General features: G+C 41.2%; 2 protein-coding genes across 2 annotated transcripts in view; one reads left to right on the top strand and one right to left on the bottom strand.

Annotated features, from left to right (window-relative positions):
* Positions 1 to 962: 962 nt before the first annotated feature.
* On the top strand, positions 963 to 5,319 carry hspb1 (heat shock protein, alpha-crystallin-related, 1). The gene is made up of 3 exons (XM_035666584.1): positions 963 to 1,479; positions 3,824 to 3,887; positions 4,552 to 5,319. Exons 1-3 carry the CDS (start codon positions 1,089 to 1,091, stop codon positions 4,706 to 4,708), a joined length of 612 nt encoding a protein of 203 aa, XP_035522477.1. The 5' UTR covers positions 963 to 1,088; the 3' UTR covers positions 4,709 to 5,319.
* A 7,683-nt stretch (positions 5,320 to 13,002) lies between these two features.
* The window catches only part of ywhag1 (3-monooxygenase/tryptophan 5-monooxygenase activation protein, gamma polypeptide 1), a 15,739-nt gene continuing 7,050 nt past the window's right edge, over positions 13,003 to 21,691 (bottom strand). Inside the window, exon 2 of the mRNA XM_035666332.1 lies at positions 13,003 to 15,229. Coding sequence (XP_035522225.1) covers positions 14,573 to 15,229 — 657 coding nt within the window. The 3' untranslated portion in view covers positions 13,003 to 14,572. The remainder of the gene's footprint in view (positions 15,230 to 21,691) is intronic.

Here is a 21,691-nt window from a genome sequence, read left to right as displayed (position 1 = left end):
TTACACTGTAGAAAGCAAAACTGTGGCAACTTTGAGGAGTCTGTGAACCCTCTGATTAATATCATAGCTGGATTCTATAAGCTCAGGGTGACAGGGTGCAATGCAAATCAAAACTAGAACATCTCATTAAAGTGCCAGTGAAAGGTTGGTAGGAACACATCTGTGACACACAATAAAGCCACACACCGTAGCAATAACAGTCTGTCGGGCTGTCAGTAGGTTTGATAAACCGCAGCTTATTAGTTCTCCATTTGTGCCATTAATAATACGAGGTGCTGCAGAAAACGTCACTGTCACTGATCTGATAACAATCAATTGTGAAGCTGAATATTGTGGATTAGACCAAACAGTTTGTCTCCTCGGCGTGTCCTCCTTACTGTCATTATTCAGCAAGTGACCTCAGGATGACTCTTGAAATGTAGTACAGTAATATAACACAATGCTTTTTGACTTTTACGCCTTTAATGGTATGCTTGTTTGTGTGTTCGTGTGTGTGTGTGTGTGTGTGCAATGTTTATTTGCATCCATGTCACAAACTGACATTCCACTGTGTATTTAATATGAGGATGATAACACAGTAGCATGGCACTATCTGTCCTGTACAGTATATCACATCATTGCCTATACAGAGCCATGTTACAAATAGCATGTCGGCCTTATCTAAGTCTGATTTGTATGTGCTCAGCAGGCCCGGTTGACTTCCCAGCAGCCTCCCAGATTCTTCTGGCTCTTTGGGACATGCAGAGAGGGGAGGGTGTGGGTATGTGTGTGAGGGGGGGATTACACACGACAGGAGGGAGGCAGGTTTAACAGAGCACTGGGCAGCTGCTTATGGGGAGGGCCTTCCTGTTGGATTCCATTCGAGTGCTAAGTCTGCCACAAATAGATAGTCTAGTACTTTCCACAAACACGTTGGGGGAGTGATTTGGGGGGGCTTGAGTCAGAAGGGAGGGCTCTGTTGACAGGGGCGGTGTCAGTGTGTATAAAAGTTCACAGCTGAGAGGCAGAGAGCACTTTTGGAAAGCATTTTCAGAGAGGCCAAAGGGCTCTTCGTCTGCAGCAACACTCCTCTGCCGCCTTAAACAGCCATGACAGAGAGACGTATTCCTTTCACCCTGCTCCGCACCCCGAGCTGGGATCCATTCCGTGACTGGCACCAGAACAGCCGCATCTTCGACCAGGCCTTTGGCATGCCTGCCATGCCCGAGGAATTTGCCACATTCCCCAGCACCCACTGGCCAGGCTACCTGCGGCCCCCCATCCTGGCTCCGGACATGGGCCTCATGATGCCCCAGACCCCCATGGTGTACCCAGGCGCCTTGATGGCCCAGCAGGCTCGTGCCCTGTCCCGCCAGGTGAGCAGCGGCATGTCAGAGATCAAGCAGACCCAAGACACCTGGAAGGTGTCCCTGGATGTCAACCATTTCTCACCTGAGGAGCTGGTGGTGAAGACCAAGGACGGTGTAGTGGAGATCACTGGTGAGCACCAATTTCTCCTTCACTGACACACTGTACTGTACTGAGGCAAGGGGAACAGTATTTTCATAACCGCTGAGACTGAGGTAACAGTAATTTCCTGTCAGGAAGACTGGTTGCCTTTGATCAGATTCACTCAATCTAACAACAAAGTAATAACACCTAAAACTTATATACAGGACAGATGCAATGTCAGGTAGAATGTCTCTCTTTAGGTCTGTCTCTTCCCTGTATAAGACAAACTGCTACAGTACTGAACTAAAAGACACAAGATAAAAAGGCAGGAAACCTTTCTGCTGGCTCAAGCAAGGCAGATGCATTGCTGCAGAGTTACATAATATCTTGAGACAATATAGTGATACACTGGAGGGCGGGGGCTTTTGGCTGCACGCCTGCTAGATGCAAAACAACACACAGTTCAACATGTGGGAGCTGACTTTTACAGCAGCTCACAGATGAACCCAGAGCTAGAACTGTTTTATTCACTTTTTGCAGTGAAATCTTTTCATTGTCCGTCTGTGCTTGTGATGGACCAAAGCAAAATGGGTAAACCTGAAGAAATGTGTGTGGAATGGATCACATAATAGCTTAGCTCTCTGAGACCTTCAGCAACCTTTTCTCTGTCTGCCATTTCACAAAGAATCCCACTCTTAGAGTAGGGGTTTAGCCGTGACGCATCCAGTGTGTCTGCTACTTTAAAAGGACTGCTGGATCTTGTCCAGGACCATGGTCCAGGATCTGATTATGAGCAATATCTCCATGCTGAGAGACTGACTTACTGTCAGGAGCACCAAAGATAAACAAAGCATGGGATTGGGTCCAAGTGGAATTTGCCACCTCATGTTTCTCATATGTCATCAAAGAACGGGGATATGTTTAAAGATGATATCATCGGCTTTAGTCCAACCTCTTTATGCAGCAGCCCTCTCCTCAGTCCTTTCCATGAACTGAAGACCCTCCATGTGGTAGCTGAAGAAATGCCTGCTTGGCCCAGCCACACTCAGTGTCGTCCTGTTGAAAAGGGGGACAGCTCCCTGAGGACAACGACCTTCATCAGCCCGTTGTCAAAACAAACATATTCATATTTAAAGCCACAATGAAGGGCAATGTTTCAGTACACAGCCAGGCATCTAATTAGTGCCAGTGAGAGACTGACAGGACTGTTGAGGATCTTCAGTGCCTGGTATGGCTGTTGCTACATGGGTAGGGGCTGTAAAAGATAAAAATACCAGAAGCCAAAGCCTCCACGAACACAATATAGCACAGGGATTGTACTGTTTGTGCGTGTTACTAACACACATACAGTGTAGTATTAGATAAATGTAGTGACTGTTGGGAGATTTAGATGAGAAGAATAACACCAGGAGAAGATTACCTTAACAAAGACAGTGAACCGGGGAAAACAGTCAGCCTGGCTCTCTCCAAAGCTGTAAGTTTTATAGGTGCTGGTAGACGGATGATGTTGCTTTCAGTATCCTTTGTGCCAAGCTAACTGGTTGCTGCTTCGTATTTAGCATACAGACTCAAGAGTGGTATCAATCTTCTCATCTGACTCTCAGCAAGAAAGCAAATGTCGAAGTTTCTCAATAGCAATGACGACCTGGCCAGGAAAGCAGCGGCAGGAGCCAAATCAGCATAGCAGCACAAGTGTAATTACTTAAATGAATCATGGCTGCATTCTATTTAGGTGTACCAGTTCCAGGGTCCTGATAGTGTACATCAATTGCAATGGCTTTTTGTCACATACTTGAACTATGCCATAATTAATGATTGTGCACTTTTACAGCCACGAAAAAAAAATAAAAAGACCCTTTGAACATGAATTGAAAATACTAAAAGAGCAAACTGAAAACAGATAATAATGGTTATAAGGTATAAACATTCACACATGCATTTCAGTGTATATGTGCATGATGTAGACAATATTTGCAACTGTAGGTGATCTCATCTGTTTCACTCATCTATTGCAATGGTTACCTCTACCATTGCTGTGTTCCCCGAACAGCTTTCTTACCATTCATAGACCTTTTTCACAGCAGCCATTTTGACATTAAATAGTAAACACAGGTGATACATTCAGACAGGTTCCATTCCATTCAGGTCAAACAGAGTCAGGGTGCTGCTATTGTGCACATTGGCTCACTGGAAAGGCTCTGCTACACTAGATGGAACGGAACCTTAATATAGTATAGTATTGTTTTCCATTTACTGTGCATTTTACTATTATTATTTACTTCTTGCTGAGTTGGTGCCTCATAATACATTCTTCTAGTTATAACTTCTTCAAGTGAATGTATCTTTCAGATCCGTGCCACATTAAGATAAAATATGTCGTCTGTGTCCTTAGGCAAGCATGAGGAGAGGAAGGATGAGCACGGTTTTGTGTCCAGAACCTTCACCAGGAAATACACGTAAGTAGCTTGATGTTTTAAAGTTCATTAATTATCAAACAATGAGCTTGTAGAATACAATTTTACCACAAGTAGTTTTGTTCTCAAACACCTTTTACAAGTATGCGGCCCAGCTGATGTAAGGAACCTACTGGCCATGTAATATGTCAACAGCTCACTTCAAACCTAACAGAGTTCTTATTAAAAATGGTTTGTTGCGGCTGTTTGATGGCGGCTTTGCAGTGAATTTTCATGGAGGAAATGCATTTCTCTGGCTGCCTTCAGATTCTTGTGATTCTCTTAATGTGGCTTTTCTGCCGTGAGTCTCTTTAGTTTTGGGTTGGTCTGGCCTGTAGAGGGCTGGCTGCTGCTGATAGCTGAATTTCATGCTCTGAAAAGCAGCAGCAGCAGCCTCCACCTCCTGGCGTTCATCCCTCCTCTGTCTGAGTTTTCAGCTTCATAGGGCTCTGCTGCCATCCAGGGGCCACAATATACACTGAAGAGACAAACTGAGCTGGTCTTGGATCTGATTTTAGCCCATCAAGGGTGACTCAGACATTAATGTATTAGACAATCTTTGTTGAAGTAGTAAGGCAATGATGTTTTTTTCCTCAACACTGGAGCTCTTTGGAAATGTTCTGGAGTGGTTTCTTGGACTAATTGTGTTTTACCGCTCCCCTTCCAGCCTCCCCTCCACAGCTAACGTTGAGAAGGTCACCTCCTCCCTGTCTCCTGAAGGCTTGCTGACCGTGGAGGCTCCTTTGATCGTACCGGCCATCCAGTCCTCAGAGACCACAATACCTGTCACCGTGGACAACAAAGGTGGCGTGGTGAAGAAGTAGGAAGAAGAGCAGCAGCAGTGTCCCCCACCCCCCTCACACACACACACACACACACACACATACATACATACATTCAAATAAGCACTTTATTTCTACATGCTCCTAGAAAGGTGAGGAGGCAGTTTATCGCTCTTCCTAAAGCAGGGATTGCCCTTGCTCTTCGTCTCTGGTAATGAGCCAACCCCAGCTGAGTGCACTGTGTAAACACATCTGCACCAGTGCCATATGCCTGCTCTTTCTGCTGTAATTACACTCCTCATCTGAATATAGGAAAGCTCAGCTTAGCCCCACTCACAGCTTTCTTTCTCTCTCTCTCTCTCTCTCTCTCCCTCACACATACACCTTTCTCATTTCTGTTGAGTAAATCCCTTTCGTGCCGCCTCTACAGACACACTAAAGACAACAGTTAAGTAGACTGTAATAGCAGTGATCTTGTAAAGTAAAGAACCGGGGTCCCTGGAGAGCAGGCACACCACCGCTCTGAGTGCAGAACAATGGCTGGTAGCGATCACTGTGGTCCCCCTGGACTGGAATTAGACTGGTTTTATCTGCAGTTGCTGCTTTGGGAACAAACTGTTCAGTCAAACACAGAATAAAGCACGGATAACAAATTGAGTCTCTTCTTTTTTAAAGTTTATTTGCATGCTGGTGACATGACATCAGAGGTCTTCCTTTTTATGGAAGTGGCGTCCTGAAGCAGCCACTGTGAGCGATGTGCATCTCGAAACAGGAAGTTAATAACTGAATGTTAAGCTTCTTAATGTTGTGGTAAAAATGCTCAATTATTCCAAAGATGGTCATCCAAGCAAAAGAGAGCAAGTGAAACATGTCAGCCCCCGTGACTCCATGCAGGCGGCCTACATCACATCCTGTTGCCTTTTTTGTAATTTTACGTTTAAGTATAACGCCCCCATCAGGCTGTCTGATGCCTACACAGTCCTATAATGCACCAGGTTTCATTAAAATAGTAACAACAGTGTCTGAAACATTAAACATTGTGTTGTTTGATCATAACCTCCCCACCAGGGTCTCATAATATTATATAAAATTATGCTTTTATAAATGAATCCTAATCATGTGACCTTCAGCAGACAGGACTCGTGTAGAGGGGATGTAAGGTCATCCTGACACCAACATGGCCCCTGATGTGTGGACTACTGAGCTGGGTCTGTACTTTATGAAGTGGAGAAAAACTGATAAGGCAGTTGGCATAATATGAGACAGGTGTCATATGTAGAGAGAAATGGGGCCATTTCTGCTGTATATGTGCATTGAAATGTGTCATAATGCCTAAAATTGCATAATGCCATCATACAGAATGTCTCTGATGAATTATTCATGCCCACATAGATACATAATTGATGGGGATGTGCTCTCTACTCTTGACTGAACCATTTGGCTTTTGACAGTGTCATTTAAAACAACCAGGGATCAGGCATGGATGGTAGAGGTGCAATGAAATTATTATAGAGTCTGCTGCCAAAAGGTGTGTCTGTGATAGTGTTAGTACAACCACTAATGATTTTATTACTGATTAATCTATTGATACCTCTCAGCCCCGTTATTGGCTTTGTTATATAATCAGTTGTCTGCCGTTCCACCACTGTGGTGCAGTCTGTAATATCTCAGTAACTGTTGGATGGATTGACATAAATGCTTGTACAGACATTCAAGGTCCACAGAGGAAGAATCCTACATACTTTGGTGATCCTCTTGCACCACCATGAGGTTGACATTTGTAGTTTTGTGACATTTGTGTTAACATGCTGATGTTACCATTTAGCTCTAAAGGCCAGTGTGCCTGGTACAGCCTCATAGAGCCGCCAGCATGGCTGCAGACCCTCAGTCTTGTGGATTAATCAATAATATTTCTCTCTAAGATGTAAAAATGTAGTGCTCTTTTGTTTCAACAACAAGCAAAAACCTCAAAGTTAAAGGTGCAGTGTGTAACATTTGTTCATATTCATGATTTGCTCTTATTTTGTTAGGACCCACTGATTTCTGGGATTCACCAATATTTTCTTATTTTTGCTCTTCTCTTAGGTAAGAGAACATTTTACGAGTGGTCGAGAGCACTCTTACCAAGATAAGAACAAAACCACCTTGTTTTCACAGTACACAGTGTTTGTCCAATGCAGGGAAACATACATTTTAAATTTGATGAGCATAAAAAATGCATGAATATAATATAAAAGATTGTATGTTTTAGAGTAATTATAGTAATTGGATTATTACATTTGAGGGCCAAAAAAATTAAAACTATTGCTCCACTGATCCCTATTCAGCTTTATATGTATCATCAATATATCAACATCTTATTGATATCTTATATTTTACTTATACTCTGTATTGAGCTATTTTAATTCCTTGGTGTGTCTGTTTTTTAATTGATATTTCATATTCTATATATATTATATTCTCTCTATATATATACATATATCATTTAAGATCAAAAGGGATTTATCATTCAGCACATCTGAGTAAGAGCAGATTAGGGTGGTTAAGAACGAGTTGATTTCTCTTATAATTTCTCTTAACAGAAAATGACGAGAAAATATAAAATACATTTAAGAGAATGTTTCTGCATGAGCCCATTCTCTATTATAGCATATCTGCTACAATATATACATACATACATACATACATACATACATACATACATATATATGGATTTTATATGAATTAAGAGTGGCTTTAAGGAAATAGTATGACTGGTTCAGTTATGAATGTACAATATCTGCTATTTTCTACCAGACTAAAGCATGGCTGACACTCCACAGGAACTCTGGTTTTTCTCACAGCTGTCATGCTTAAACAAGAGTTACATAACTCAAAATAGTATGAGCGAGGAGTTCGTATAGGCCCTTTCATTAGATATCCATGTGATTTTATCAGACACTTGAGAAAACAGATCTGGACTTGTGTGCCAATCTAAAATGTGTAAATCCTGCAGTAATGTGTCTAAACACTGTTGTTTCAGCAGTAAATGAAAAACATGTTTATTTGTGTTATCAAAGGGGAGACACTTGAGACCAGTAAAAAAATGTGTCCTGCATGGATTTTTTCATAACATCCTGCTCACTCACTCTCATATAGTTAAGGTGTATATACAGAACATAAAGGTGGACAAACACATGGTCAGGATATAAGTGGAGGAACTAGGCCAGGGACAGCCGCTCAGCAAACCATATCAGCTGAGGGCCCTGTTGCAATCAATACACTGTACAGCTGCACGTATGAAGCTAATCCTACGTGAGTTTTTGTTAATGCTCAGCTCCCTCCAGTTAATCGCAGTCAATGCAGGATAAAATAAAAGATGTGACGACACAACTGGTGACGTTCTGAGTGGCTGGTGGTTTTCATCACTTCTTTTTTCTTCCTCCCTGTCAACTTCCAGTCATTCATGTTGCGTGCCAGCCCACTAATGCACATACTAAGTCTACTCTTGACTCCAAAGCTGCAGGGGAGATCTATTTATAGAGCGCTCTGCTATGCACTGAGCCTCCAGCATGTTGTATAGTTACACAGGGTAGATAGCGGATGTGAACTGGTGCTTTTTCCCCCTATGGTCCCAGACCTGTAGTGACTAATGGGCTGCGTATCAGCCACCATTAGCTTCATCTCAGACATTTCTATATTTGACTGTATAATACGTATAAAAATATAGCGTGTCAGTGTGCGTGGTGAGTGTGTGAGCTTCGGTCAAAACAGATGTGTTTATTAGTGCCTGAAATGGGCCGGTACTCAACGTTACTGAGTACCAACACTTCTGATTCTTGCCCATATGAGTACCCTTACTTCATAGTGGTTACCGCCACTACTACCACCACCGAGGTCCGGACCACAGTATTATTGTGTATCTGTGTAAACACATTGCCAGTTCTTGTTAAAATGGATTAAAATGGTAAAAGATGTATGGTTATGTTCTGTTAAGGGTCAGGGTTGTGCTGAATTAGGGTAGTGGCACCTTTTTTGGTCCAATTCAGGCACTGGTGTTTATACTGAATGTATGCAGTGCTGTATGTATTCAGTATCTGTATGTGCCACGCAGTGAGCTCATGGAAGCCCAGCAGACGCTGCCTTAAGACAAGGCAGCACTCTCTAAACCACTTAGCATTTCAGCTTTTCCTCTTCCATGAGTCACCATTTCCTTCCAGTTTAATGCGAGCCTAAATTATTCATGCCAATCCCCATCAATCCTGCAGCTCTCCAGTCCTTTAACCAGGAAAGTGCCCTCGCGTGGAGGAAGCGCTATTTGCCACCAGGCTGATTGGACTCTTCTCAGACCTCTACATCCCCCTGCACTCAGGCTGACAGGCTGAAGAGGGCCGGCTTTTCCCAAAGAGGCTCTCAAGTGATCTTGAAGTGAAGTGGGGACAGATCATTCATGAGAAAATTCAAAACATGTGGTGAAGTGATGGATAGTGTTTTTGTTGTTTTGTTTTTTAAATAGGCCTTTTTCACAGCAGACATTTAGATTTGTCCTAATAGTAAAAGCCCAGGTGTTACTAATATCATTAACGATGTGACACGCAAATGTTGTAGTCCTTTTACTGCTGAAAGAATATTAAATAAATAGTTGTTAAAGCTGCATTTTGCTATTGTACTACGACCCACACTGTTCTGGCTCTGTTTACATTATGATTTATTGGACTGAAATCATAAAAAAAACCCTGAAGCCACCAGTGCACATCCACTGAGAATGGACTTTACAGTGAAGTAGGAGACATCTTGTGTCTGGCAGGTAAACTTTCAAAATGAACAACATCCTTTAATGTGCAAATTATATGCTTTTTTTGCAGCAGAAACATATCAGACACACATTTTTGTTTCCAAGCAGACTATTTGTATATGTGTCTCAATACATGGCTGGAGGGCATCCTTAATAAAAAACGTCAGAGAGGTCTTTTGACGAAGTTATGCTCTTGGTTGTAAACTAACTTTCTTTAATAATTGAATCGTTATCTTTAATAATTACCACTACATCCCTGATTTGCCCCAGTACGCTGTGTTTATTGATGAGGCCTGCTGATAAGATGCCACTACAGTAGGAATATGGAGCCGAGTCCAGCACTGATAGAAGTGAGACAGCAGTAACAGCTGGGGATCAGGGTAGGGTGGGTTTGGCAGCAATAAATTATTCCCACCAAGATTTATTTCACTGTGGCACAAGCACAACTCAAATCACTCATACTAATTATTGATGTGCATTTGCAAGGCTGTTCACCATACATATTAAACTTTAAATTGTACCAGCTGTAAAAGCTGATTACATATGTAAAGAAAACTGCGATAAAAGCTGCCCTGTAGAGTGAACCTTCATCTTAAATGCCTCCTGTCCCTTTAACGACATTTAATGTTCCAAATCTAACAAGCGCCTTTAAAGCAGACGCTAATGCCGTGACTAACTGGGCCACTCATGAAACATTTACATATCGTTTCTGATCATAAAACATGAGCTAGATCTCCAGAAGCTCCTTCAGCGGGTGAGTGTGGACTGAAGACCTCTGAGCAGTGAGCTGAGGAGAGCAGGTGGTGTGCTGTGTTCTCCTTAGCAACAGCCCAGGATTGGTCGGTAGCAACACCTTAGACTTGGGGGCGTCCAATCATATGCAAGGGTGTTGATTGCCTTTCAGCCAATTAGAACTCACCAGCTGTTCAATAATTAGTTCTGCCTCAGTGATTGAAGATGTTTATTAGCCCAATTGTCACTCCTGATTGATATCAATTTCCAGTCTTTCAGCTCAATCATTCCTGGTTTGATGAATTCCTGGTGATCAATGACAGTCGGCTTTGTTTTTTTTAGATGACTTACCTGCATGGAAACTTATACTTGTATATTTCATGTACAAATAGAGATAATTAGAGATAATGGCAGTCCATTTAAACATTAGGGAATATATGATTGTGTTCCCCATGAATGAATGTGTTCAGATGAAGATGTTCTCTCTGTGTAAAATAAATCAGGATTTGGAGTGCACGAGAGGGAGGGACAGAAATCCAATCATTTGTTTTCCTGATTTCAGGGATTTTGATAAACCAACACTATTTAGCACTGGTGAGCTGTGGATGATCATTTACATCGAACATGTGCATTTCATTAACGCACATTTTTAGATTATTTCCACATTGCGCACATTCCTTAGTCAATATTTCATACACTCCAATTATTTCTTAATTTCAAACACTTTTTACACATTTATATTATAATTATATCACTTTATAAGTCTGTTTTATTTAAATTAAGATCGCCTGACTTTTGTGGCATTTTTGACCCTTATGTACCACAACACCAGAAATGTCTTATATGTGAAAACCTTCTTAGCGATCAATCTGTTTCGAATTCTGATTCATTCTTCACTTTTTGTGAAGAATTGTGAATTTCCATCAAATAATTTTGCACACATTAATTTATCTCCCACTATGTCCATCAATTGGTAAAGCCAGCAAATGTTCATTGTGCAACTACTGTACTCCACCTTAATTGTCTAGCTTGAATCCAGATGAGCAGAGAGCAAACATAATACCGATATGATGGGAACGACTTCATCATAAAAAGTAAAATACAAAATGGAGGAAACAGACAACCAATTGAGGTATTTTTATCACAAATACAATGACTTCTGTATTATTAGGTGCCTTTCACAGTGAGAACTGGACATTTATATCACTTCAGCAACGTCCAATTATATCATTCCTCTGTTCTCTGAGCAGAAGATCTCTCAAGCTTGCACTGGCATGCTGTATTTTCTTCTCAGTTGTTCTCTGCTGTTTAAAGAGCCATTTGAAGCATCTTCTTGTCTCATGGGGCTAATGAACTGCAAATGCTTTCTCCCGTAGTCTTACATGTATATTCGGTTACTTTTAGGACAGCATTAGCTAAATGGTGCTTTTGGAATGAAGCTGGCAACCAACAATGATTGAAACTGAGTACATTTCCCCTTTAAGTGCTGTATAAAAGCGATCTGAGGGGAATTTTTCAAGGTATGCTATTTTATATCTCTACGACACTACATTTCAGAGGGAAATATTATACTTACCACTTCCTTTATTTAACAGCCATAGTTGCCTAGTTAGTTTGATTTGACATGCCAAACGTGATCAACTCATACAATATGATACATTATCATAGATCAGGGTTGCACGCATCCTGGAAAAGCTGGAAATTTAGAGACTAGTTAAATTTAGTAGTTAAGGAAACACCTGGAAATTGATTAAAATGACTAAATATCCTGGAAATAATCCATGTTGCTGTCTCCATGCATACAGCCTAATGATGTATGACAAATTATTAAAACTTTTTTGTTGCTGTGGTTGATAAATACATGCACAGTGATGTTTAGTGTATGTGCAATGAACACTTTATCTTCCTAGCGTATACATTTTATGTAAAATAAACTGTATTCTACTTGATTTGAACTGTTCCTTCTGGGCTGTGGCCAAATTAATGTAGTCAATTTGGTCGAATCCGCAGTTTATATGACCGTTTGTCTTGTACTGTCAAGAAAAACTCCTGGAAAATGACCTGGAAAGGTCCTGGAAAAGGATTTGTTAAAAAGAGTGGGAACCCTGACAGATGCCCACCCAGACAGGTGCATGCAGTTATTGTGGTCAGGCAAGAATCATCCAAAGCTATGCGGGGATTTACGTGAGGTCAGCAAAATGAATTAATGTTAGAACTAACAGGAGAGTGAGAGAGGTGTCACACAAGCTCAGTCTGTGCCTGACCACACAGTCCTGAGAAAGGGTCTAATGCGGAAGAATAAGATCTATGTGGATGACCATGGACCTCTGAACTACCCAACAGTTTATAAAATAGTTCACTCAACCATAACCAGCTACATTAAAATGCTGCTTAGATGCATCAGTAATAATAATCTACAAAGGTCATATATTTTGATATGGAGGACCCAAAGTCACAAAAATTTAAAAAAGTTGTTTTAAAATCTAAAATCTTTTGTATTCAAATAAAAACAATATAATTTTTCCCTATAAAAGGGATCGTTGTGTATAATGAATAGCCTTCTTTTACTTTTGATCCATAAAGTATATTTTGCTGATTAATATTAATTTATCATTGTTGTAGGTGTAGTGATTCTAACATTCTGTGTTTGACTATTTATTTTTAACTACAGTATTTTAATTATCATTATTTGATTGGGCTACTGATCAGTGGATTAATACATGAAATAATATCTGGGTCTGGGAAGCTACGGGATGCTGCAGAACTCCCATTGTCTCCAGTGACAGATGTTTTTGTCACCCGTAGCAAAAATTGCATGTCACCATGGCGATGTCCGTAACAGATCAATTTATTGTTAACAATCACTGTTTTGGTATAGCGTACTTCAGCAAATGGAGTAAAGAAAACACAGATTAAAATAAGGTCTAGCTAACAATCGCAATAAAAAGAAATAAATAGAAAATAATCCGATTAAGGTCTAGTAATTCCATGTTCATATGAATACATAACATCTACAGTATAAGTTAATAAATTGAAGCTACTGTATAAATACATCACCAGCATGCACAATATTGTATTATGGAGAATATTGGAGCAGTTATCATCTTACACTGAAGAAACAGTATAATAGGCAAGTGCATTTCTTGACCAAGAAGAAACTGAAGACAAAGTAAATCCACAAACCTCAAATCTGCTTTTAGAGCTTCCACTTAACATTGCATGTGCTCTGTCCACAAATTATACTTCGTTCACTAATCAAGTCTGTGGGTCCAGGTGCCGTTTCAGAGATCCTACTGATTGTTATGAAGATAGCATAATTGGAGAGTAATGGTGGACTCGCTGATAATGTTCAATCACCACTTTTTTTAAAAATTTCCATTCTTTTTATTTTGCTATCTCGATTTCCGTGAATCAAATCGTTTCCTACAAACATAAAAAGCCAATAGAAGTTGTTATAGTAACGACAATACTGACAATAAGAATTAGGTGTCCAAAAACAGTTAATTTATTTAATAAAGCACATCAGCACATGAGAGGGACAAGCTGCACTAAGTTTACTTTATGAATTTGTATTTTTAGTTACAGTATGACTGTTTGACTGAGCTGGACACATAACCTGACACAAAGCAAAACAAAAACATTTTTTTATGTTATCTTCAATAACATAGACAACCTGCTTTTCACTCAACGATCATGGTGTGGTGCAACTTAAGATGTCGGTACGTTTGAAGTTACGCGATGAAGTTCGACACCCCTAAAAGCCCGTCTTCATCTCTGTAACCCGTCTTGCTCGCTCACTCTCTCTCTCTCTCTGTTCCTCTTCGTCTCATTCTCATCTCTCTCTCTCTCTCTCTGTCTCTCTCTCTCACTAAGCAAGGCCATTGACATTCAAGGTTACTCTAAATTTTCTTGTTGCTCAAGCATCGAAACTCAATATCTGAATGCTCCTCCCCTCACCAAATACAATAAGACAGCTCAGCTTCATTTGCGCGATAAGACCAGTCTCTGCCAGTGCGAAGGTATCGTTACCCAATAGTCACACTGTGATGAATGACATACCTCTTGCTTCTAAAGTGGTATTTTGGCAAATGCTGCAGAGGCTACCAAGGAGGGGGTTTCATTCTTTTATTTTTTATTTTTTTTTTAATCGTAGGTTATTTCTCAAACTAAAATTGTCTTCCCTCCTCCTACTTTTTTTTTTCACTTTTAATTTGTTGAAAAATAAAGAACAGCAGCCGCGTTAGTACCATCGGCTAAATTGGCCGCCGATGTTCCACCGCCCCCCGCCCCCTCCCCTTTTTTTTTTTATTTCTAAGAACTTTTTAACTATTATTATTATTTTGTCATCATTTGTGAGCGCGCGTGTTGTGTTGTTTTGGCAGAATGAGGTTTTGGACTCTTTAGTTGTTGCCCTCTCCTCCCTCGTCGTCCTGCTGGTCGCTCGTCCACAGCGTCAAGTTGTCTCGTAGCAGCTGCATGATGAGAGTGGAGTCTTTGTAGGAGTCCTCGTTGAGGGTGTCCAGCTCAGCGATGGCATCGTCGAAGGCGGTCTTGGCCAGGTGGCACGCCTGCTCTGGGGCGTTCTGGATCTCGTAGTAGAAGACGGAGTAGTTGAGAGCCAGGCCCAGGCGGATGGGATGGGTAGGCTGCATGTGCTCCTTGCTGATCTCGTGGGCCTCGCTGTAGGACTTCTCAGAGGACTCCACCACCGTGGCTCTCTTCTCCCCCGTGGCCACCTCGGCCAGGTAGCGGTAGTAGTCGCCCTTCATCTTCAGGTAGAACACCTTGCTCTCGTGCTGAGTTTCGTTGCAGTTCTTGATCAGGAAGTTGTCCAGGAGGTTGAGCACGTCCTGGCAGACGGCCTCCAGCTCCTTCTCGATCTTTTCCCGGTAGGCACGCACCATCTCGATCTTCTTCTCGTTACCGTCAGATGACGTCTTCTGCTCAATGCTGGAGATGACGCGCCAAGATGAACGCCTCGCCCCGACCACATTCTTATAGGCCACGGAGAGCAGGTTCCTCTCCTCATTGGATAGCGCTTCGTTCAGCTCTGTGACCTAAAAAACAGAAAGGAAGACAAATGTGCAGACATTAGCGTCTTTTTGTTATCTCAATTGTCTTTCAAGTCAAATATGTGAAGATATGTCTCAATAACATTCACCAGCCTACAATGGGACAGTTTTAACCTGTAACATGCGACAATGTATGACTATTGACACTAAAAAACATGTCAAACTACAGCAATCACACGGTACAGGACAACATGAACAAAAAAATACAAAGCTGCAACTCTGATAATTATCACAGAAGCCTCCGGACAAACTCTACAACACCCAAGGAAACAGTCACAGTGCATCCAGCCTGGTAAACCACGCCTCCAGCTCACTGACATCATCCCCTGAGGTGACTCCTGATTGGCCGACCGCAGCTCTGAAAGCTGGTTTTGTTTTGTTTGGACAGGCCTGTGTCTGGCTGGAGGATTTAATCCTTTATACCCCACTGGGACTGTGCAGCAGAGGCATCTTTACAGACCTTTTCTGGGGATAAAGCCTGTTGTTACTTTCTTTTTCAGCACAGAATTCAGTTCCATGAGCACACCAAAGCAGGGGGCCCCGGCCGATCACATGGAACAGCTCTTCACAATGCCCTTACTGAACACTACATTGGCCATCATAAAACTACGTGCTGGGTTTAAACTGGTAACTGCTAGCTGATATTCCTTATGTATTTATATAGGAAAACTAAAGCTGGCTTTATTTCTAAGCTGTTTTGCTTTTGCTATATTTCCCCAGAAAAAAACTACAATAATAAAATATATATTATATATATATTATCCATTAGATAATGCTGGCTCTAAAATTAATTGAGGCACAGTCCCTTAACAACAACAAAAGAACAGCTTCCATTTATGGGTAAACACTGCTAAAGCTCTGGCTACACTGCATGTGTCTGCGTCACGGAACGTCTTGCTTTTAATTTCGGCTCCCATGTTAACGGGTTAGAGCAGTCACACTGCCTGTGTGAGCCATGCGTCTCATCATGCGTCACTACAGAGTTGAGGCCTATTTTTTCTGTGAGCTGCGCAATTACCAGCAAAAATAGACAGTAAAAATGATATGTTGATATATCGACATTATACCAGCAACGTATACGCCTTACACTATAGTTTCTAAGTCTGTATCTGTAGAATATGTCACAGACATAAAAAAAAAGTGAGTTTTAACTCATCAGCAACTGTATCTAGTAAAAATATTTAAAAAAATATTGTAATGTGATATTTGGTTTTGTGATATTGTATCGTTCTCAAGCGCATGTATAATAGTTTCCATGTTCACCATCTTAGTTTTTGCATGTTAGCATGCTAACATTAGTGGTTGACTGAGCTGGGCTGATGGGAATGTCTTTAGTTTTACAGCTATTTGGTCATAAACCAAAGTACTGGACAAAGTAACATTTTGAACAAATGATGGGCCTATATGAAGAGTACAGTTCATCATGAATGTCTGTAGCCAAAGTCATGGCAATCCATCAACTGCTGAGACATTTCCCTCAAAACCACAAGTCAGAGGATCACCAAAGTCATAAGGACATATCATCTGGGAACTATGAGTTTCAAAATGTTGTGGCAATCCATTTAGTCGATGTTTAAATATTTCACAAGATGAAAAGTGAGGGGATCATCCAAGTTATTTGGATTCATCCTCTGGGGAACATGTATGTCTGTACAAAGTTTCATGGAAATAAATCCAATAGATATTCCTCTATGTGGACCAAAGTGTTGGAGCGACAGACAGACCAATATTGCCATCCATACAGACATGGCAGTGTGGCTAAATATAGTAGGATTTGTATTATTCTGTTGTTTTATTTCAGTTAAATCTGTCTTCTGTGCTTGCGTATCCTCTCCTTTGCTTTTGCCTAACCACCCAGGTGGTGTCGCACTCTGCTGCCGCAGTAATAGGCAGGCAGGTCTCCTCTGTAACTTTTTAATCACATAATAAGACAAATAATCCCCGGAGGTTGTAATGGATAACAAGTGTACGTGCAGCATCCTCAACACATGACAGAGCCTCAATGTCTTGCTCAAGGACAGAGAAGCTTAAACCTGTGACCTTTGAGGTGCATCACAGTCACTATGAGCTAGCAGCTGTGTCATTCTGTTTTGGTTTGAGTCCAGTAACACACAGTAGCTGTTAATCCCTGTTCCAGTTGTTGCTACAGTCTCTATTCATGCAAACATATGACTAATCATGTGTTCATCTGATGAACTTATTCTCAGCATACATAAATCCTTATATGCATCTACACCCATCTTTCAGGCTCAGTGATACATAAAGTAGCCATCACAGTTTAACAGACCGTCCTCTTTAATAACATTACTTTAACTGTAAAAGGGGAGCGAGTGGAGGGCAAAGAGTAATCAGTGATGCAATCTCCTGTTTCCATGGCAACTGCAAAATCTGCTTTGTTTGTGAGCCATACTATGGGTGCTGGGGACACTGGCCACAAGCGGCTAATGGCGAGGATGCTGACATGGCTGATGGTATGGAGAAAGCTGCAGCACTGTGGGTGGAGATGAGTGCAAACAAGCCATTTCATATTTCACACAACTCACACACTGGGAGTTGGCCCTTGCGATGTCCTTTCCATCGCTCAGTACAGGACACAAAGGAATCAAAAGCAAACAGCCGCCACATCAAACAGAGGGACTCCAAATCCACAAGCATCCTTTTCAGTTTGATTGTGATCCAACCTTGCTAACGAAGCAGGCCCTGAGGATGGTGATGCTGCCCAGAGGACTCCATGAGCCTCTCCTCCATCAGCCCAAATTTTCAACAGTGTCCTAAAATATGAAACGTAAGTACATAGTGCATTCAATTCTAGATGTTGGCATGTTAAACTATGTTTAGTCTCTCTATTAATGGTCACCAGAGGATGGTTCGTTTGGTTCTGAAGCCAACACTAGGCTAAAAATCCTAAAGGCAGGTTATCATGAAATGTACTAATAAACCACCAACGTCACACTATCCCTTACCTTTTTCCTCTGGTGCAACCCTGAGACCAAATCCTTATCTTGGTCCAAATGTAATTTTAAGTTTCATGCTCCCCACGACAAGAAAACCTTTGAATTTGGTCATCCCATGATTTGAATATGAATATGAACTGGGTCACTAGCAGGACTGTGTAGAATTTTGTGCTTGTTCACCAAGGACAAAGACGTCGTAAAAATTTACAACTGACATAAAAAAACGACCCCTGGACTGGAAGAGTATGAAGACATGCCTAACCCCAACAATAAAGTGACACCCGTTGCGTAATGGTCCCACTTAACAAGCACAGTAGAAAGTCACCCCCACCCCCCACCATTAGTCATTGCAGTAGCACAGCCTCAACTCTATACCGCTCTATACTATAGCCCATTAAATAACACTAAGCGTAAACTAGTATCTGACCTAAAGCGAATGCAACCAGCGGAGTAGGTCAGTGCCGGAGCAACAGAGAGGTCAGAAAAACAAGGCCTAAACAGCACGTCTGTAAAAACATGGCAGCCTTTGTTTCAGAAGGCTGCAGGGTGAGCAGAAAGCCCTGACGGAAGCTGTGGTGCGGGGATGACAATAGAGCTCTGTCTACCCATAAAGCTCATCAATCGCGCCTGCTCTCTCGTGACTCATCCTTGCACAAGGCAGTCAAACTTCCAAACAACTGAGTGTTAATACAAACAAAGGCCAGGCAGGACAATCAATAATTTCCTCTTTGACAGCTCTCTGCATGGCCATTAATATCCACAGGAGAGACACAGTAAGAGCAGCAGGGCTGGGTGAGTGAGAGGATATGTTGGGCCTAAGTAGTGGCTGGGTTAGACCTCAATGCCCGTCGCCTTTTACATTTAATGGATTACAGTTCACATAATGGAGGCTTGCCACAGTCCCAAAGCTCCCCATTTTTCTTCCTGTTCCACGCTTTCCTTCTGTCTTTTCCTTGCTCATTTGCTCTCACTCCCCGGTCCCTCCTAACCTGATGTGACAACCCCCCTGCCGACCCTCTTTCAGGCAGCTGAGCACAAAAGCGCCGTGGACTACCTGACGTCACTGGTGGTGTGAATAGGGTTAGAGCCTGGCGCTAAGAAAAGGGGGATGCGAGGCAGTGTATGTGCGTGTCTTAGCAATGGTGGCGGAGAGGGAGCTTCAAGTGGCTCTTTGTTGCTACGCTACAACATATGACAGTAGTTTTTCTGTGATTACAACCGATGTGTGCGTCCAAAAATAAAACACGTAAAAGGCCTGATCACTCGAAAGGAATGAGAAAGATGAGTAGACCTAATTAGGCTACCGGACTGGTATGGAGAGAGGCCAAATACAAGTTGATGCAACTGGGGCCTCTCTGTTAGTACTAGTTCTCTGATGTGACAAAACAGGACAGAAAAACATACAATGTGAGCAAAAGTGAAACTAAAAACTATTACTAACCTATTACGTGCTGGCACATCTACTGGTCAAATATTACTGAGTGAGTAAGTAGTGGCTTATTTAAAAAAAAAAAAAAAGTGGTGTTAAGTCCACAAGATGTTCAGCCCACATTTGATCCAGCTCTGACTGAATATAATATTACATTGTTATTTATTTAAATTAATGAATACTTGCTATACAGTTACTACAATTAGGTGAATAAAAACAAATGACAATCTTGGTTAAGTTTCTTTAATTTCTTCATTTCCAGATCACAGTTTGGAGGCAGCGCAGACTCATCACTTACTGGCTAGTGGTGTTCCTAACAATGACGGTGCCGACATTATTGTGTAATTGCATTACGAATACTTTGTTCTAGACGGCCTCAGGGACACAGGCTGGCACTTTTGTTTTTAGGGTTGTTGCATCTTCTAGCTATCCCGATCTTGTCAAAATCACTCTGTTCATACTCTCCAGGTCTGTAATAATTCTGTTAACTCATTCAGGGGCATGAAATCCCAAACAAATAATCCTTATCATGCTGCCAAAGCAATAAAGCAACAACTTCTACAAACATGAAATGTGCTGTCAATTGATATTTCAAACCATGAACTAAGACGACGAAACACAAGAACAGAACTTAAACCAAATAGGGGATAAAATAAAATAAAAACCTCCTAAAAAGTATGACCATGCTCTAGTAATTGTGTCACTGTCAAACATATTCACAATTAAAGTGAAGGAAAGGGACACTGAAGGGTGATTCTGTCTCCATAAGAGATGATTTTACAATTATTCAATATCTGTGGGTACTGGAAAATGGCAGAATCTGCTGCCACGTCTTCTCATCAAATATTCCTATGAATAGAATCTAATTAAAATACTGAAGGAGATTTTGAAGTTAGGAGTAAGTAGGGGTTCAGACTAAAAACTGAAAATGACCAAAAATACTAAATTATAAAAAATAAGGCCTCATGTTGTTGGGGTCATGTTGCTTTAATACTGAGATGTATGAAATATGATTATGAAGGATTAAGGATTTTACAACTCTTTAAAATCACCACAGTGGCAATTAATTTATTTTGTCACGAGAATCAACAGTACAAATACAATGTTTACATTACAAATGAATCTACTCGGTATGTGCTTGCGCATATCTGATTGGCCACTGCTCCGCCTTGCCGGATGATGTCGATGGCGTGGCCACATTTACAGTTACACTGAGCAGCTGCATCACTTCACCTCTAGTGACATCTAGTGGTGAAGTTGAAGATTGCAACCAACTGAATACAGCTCGCCTTCCAAGTTTGTAGAAGAAACTATAAAACAAAAAGCTTTAGAGCCAATGTTTGGTTGGTCTCTCAGCTACTGTAGAAAGGTGGCAGACTGTGTAGAAGAGGACCCACTCCCTCTGTAGATAGAATTTGATCTAAGGTAACAAAAACAATTATTATTTTCAGGTGATTATATACTAATGAAAACATACCTATATTATATTCCATCACACCGATAGAGCCTCCTAAATCTTACACACTGGACCTGTAAAGGTGCCCGGTGGAAATTTTGACCACTGGTTCCAAAGAAAACTCCACAATGCTCCTTTAATTATGACTAGTTGTTAGATGACGAACTGGGCTTGAACAGATTGGACCATGGTACCACTGTACCTGATGGTTGCATGGTTCCTAAATTTAATTCTCGATAAATTTAAAACTAACAAAAATTAACTTTTACTTTTGAGTAATTTGGTATAAATAAATGTAAGGTTTTTGTAAGCGACAGAACCTGGAGGAGAAATGTGAATATCCTAAAAGCAGACAGAAGTCTGTACATGTTTTCACACGCAACACTGAGATTTTTTCAGTACCCAGAAAGGTAAATCAATACTCTCTACTTATTCCTTTTTTAGCTGTCCTTCCTCTCCTTGGAACCATAGAACAAGTGTGTGTGATGCCCAATAATGCTGCTAGTATTTACGTCCCTGCACTTGTTGACAGTGAGTAAGCAAAAGCTAAAGCATACATCACAGCAACTGGATAGTGCTACAAAATAATAAGGTATGTTGAACTGGGA

This window comes from Morone saxatilis, unplaced genomic scaffold (assembly GCF_004916995.1).
Source record: "Morone saxatilis isolate NCDOM2014 unplaced genomic scaffold, NCSU_SB_2.0 Contig20, whole genome shotgun sequence".
Classification (NCBI taxonomy): domain Eukaryota; kingdom Metazoa; phylum Chordata; class Actinopteri; family Moronidae; genus Morone; species Morone saxatilis.
The sequence above is the reverse complement of the archived record's forward strand: the minus strand, read 5'-3'. Positions and strand labels throughout refer to the sequence as shown.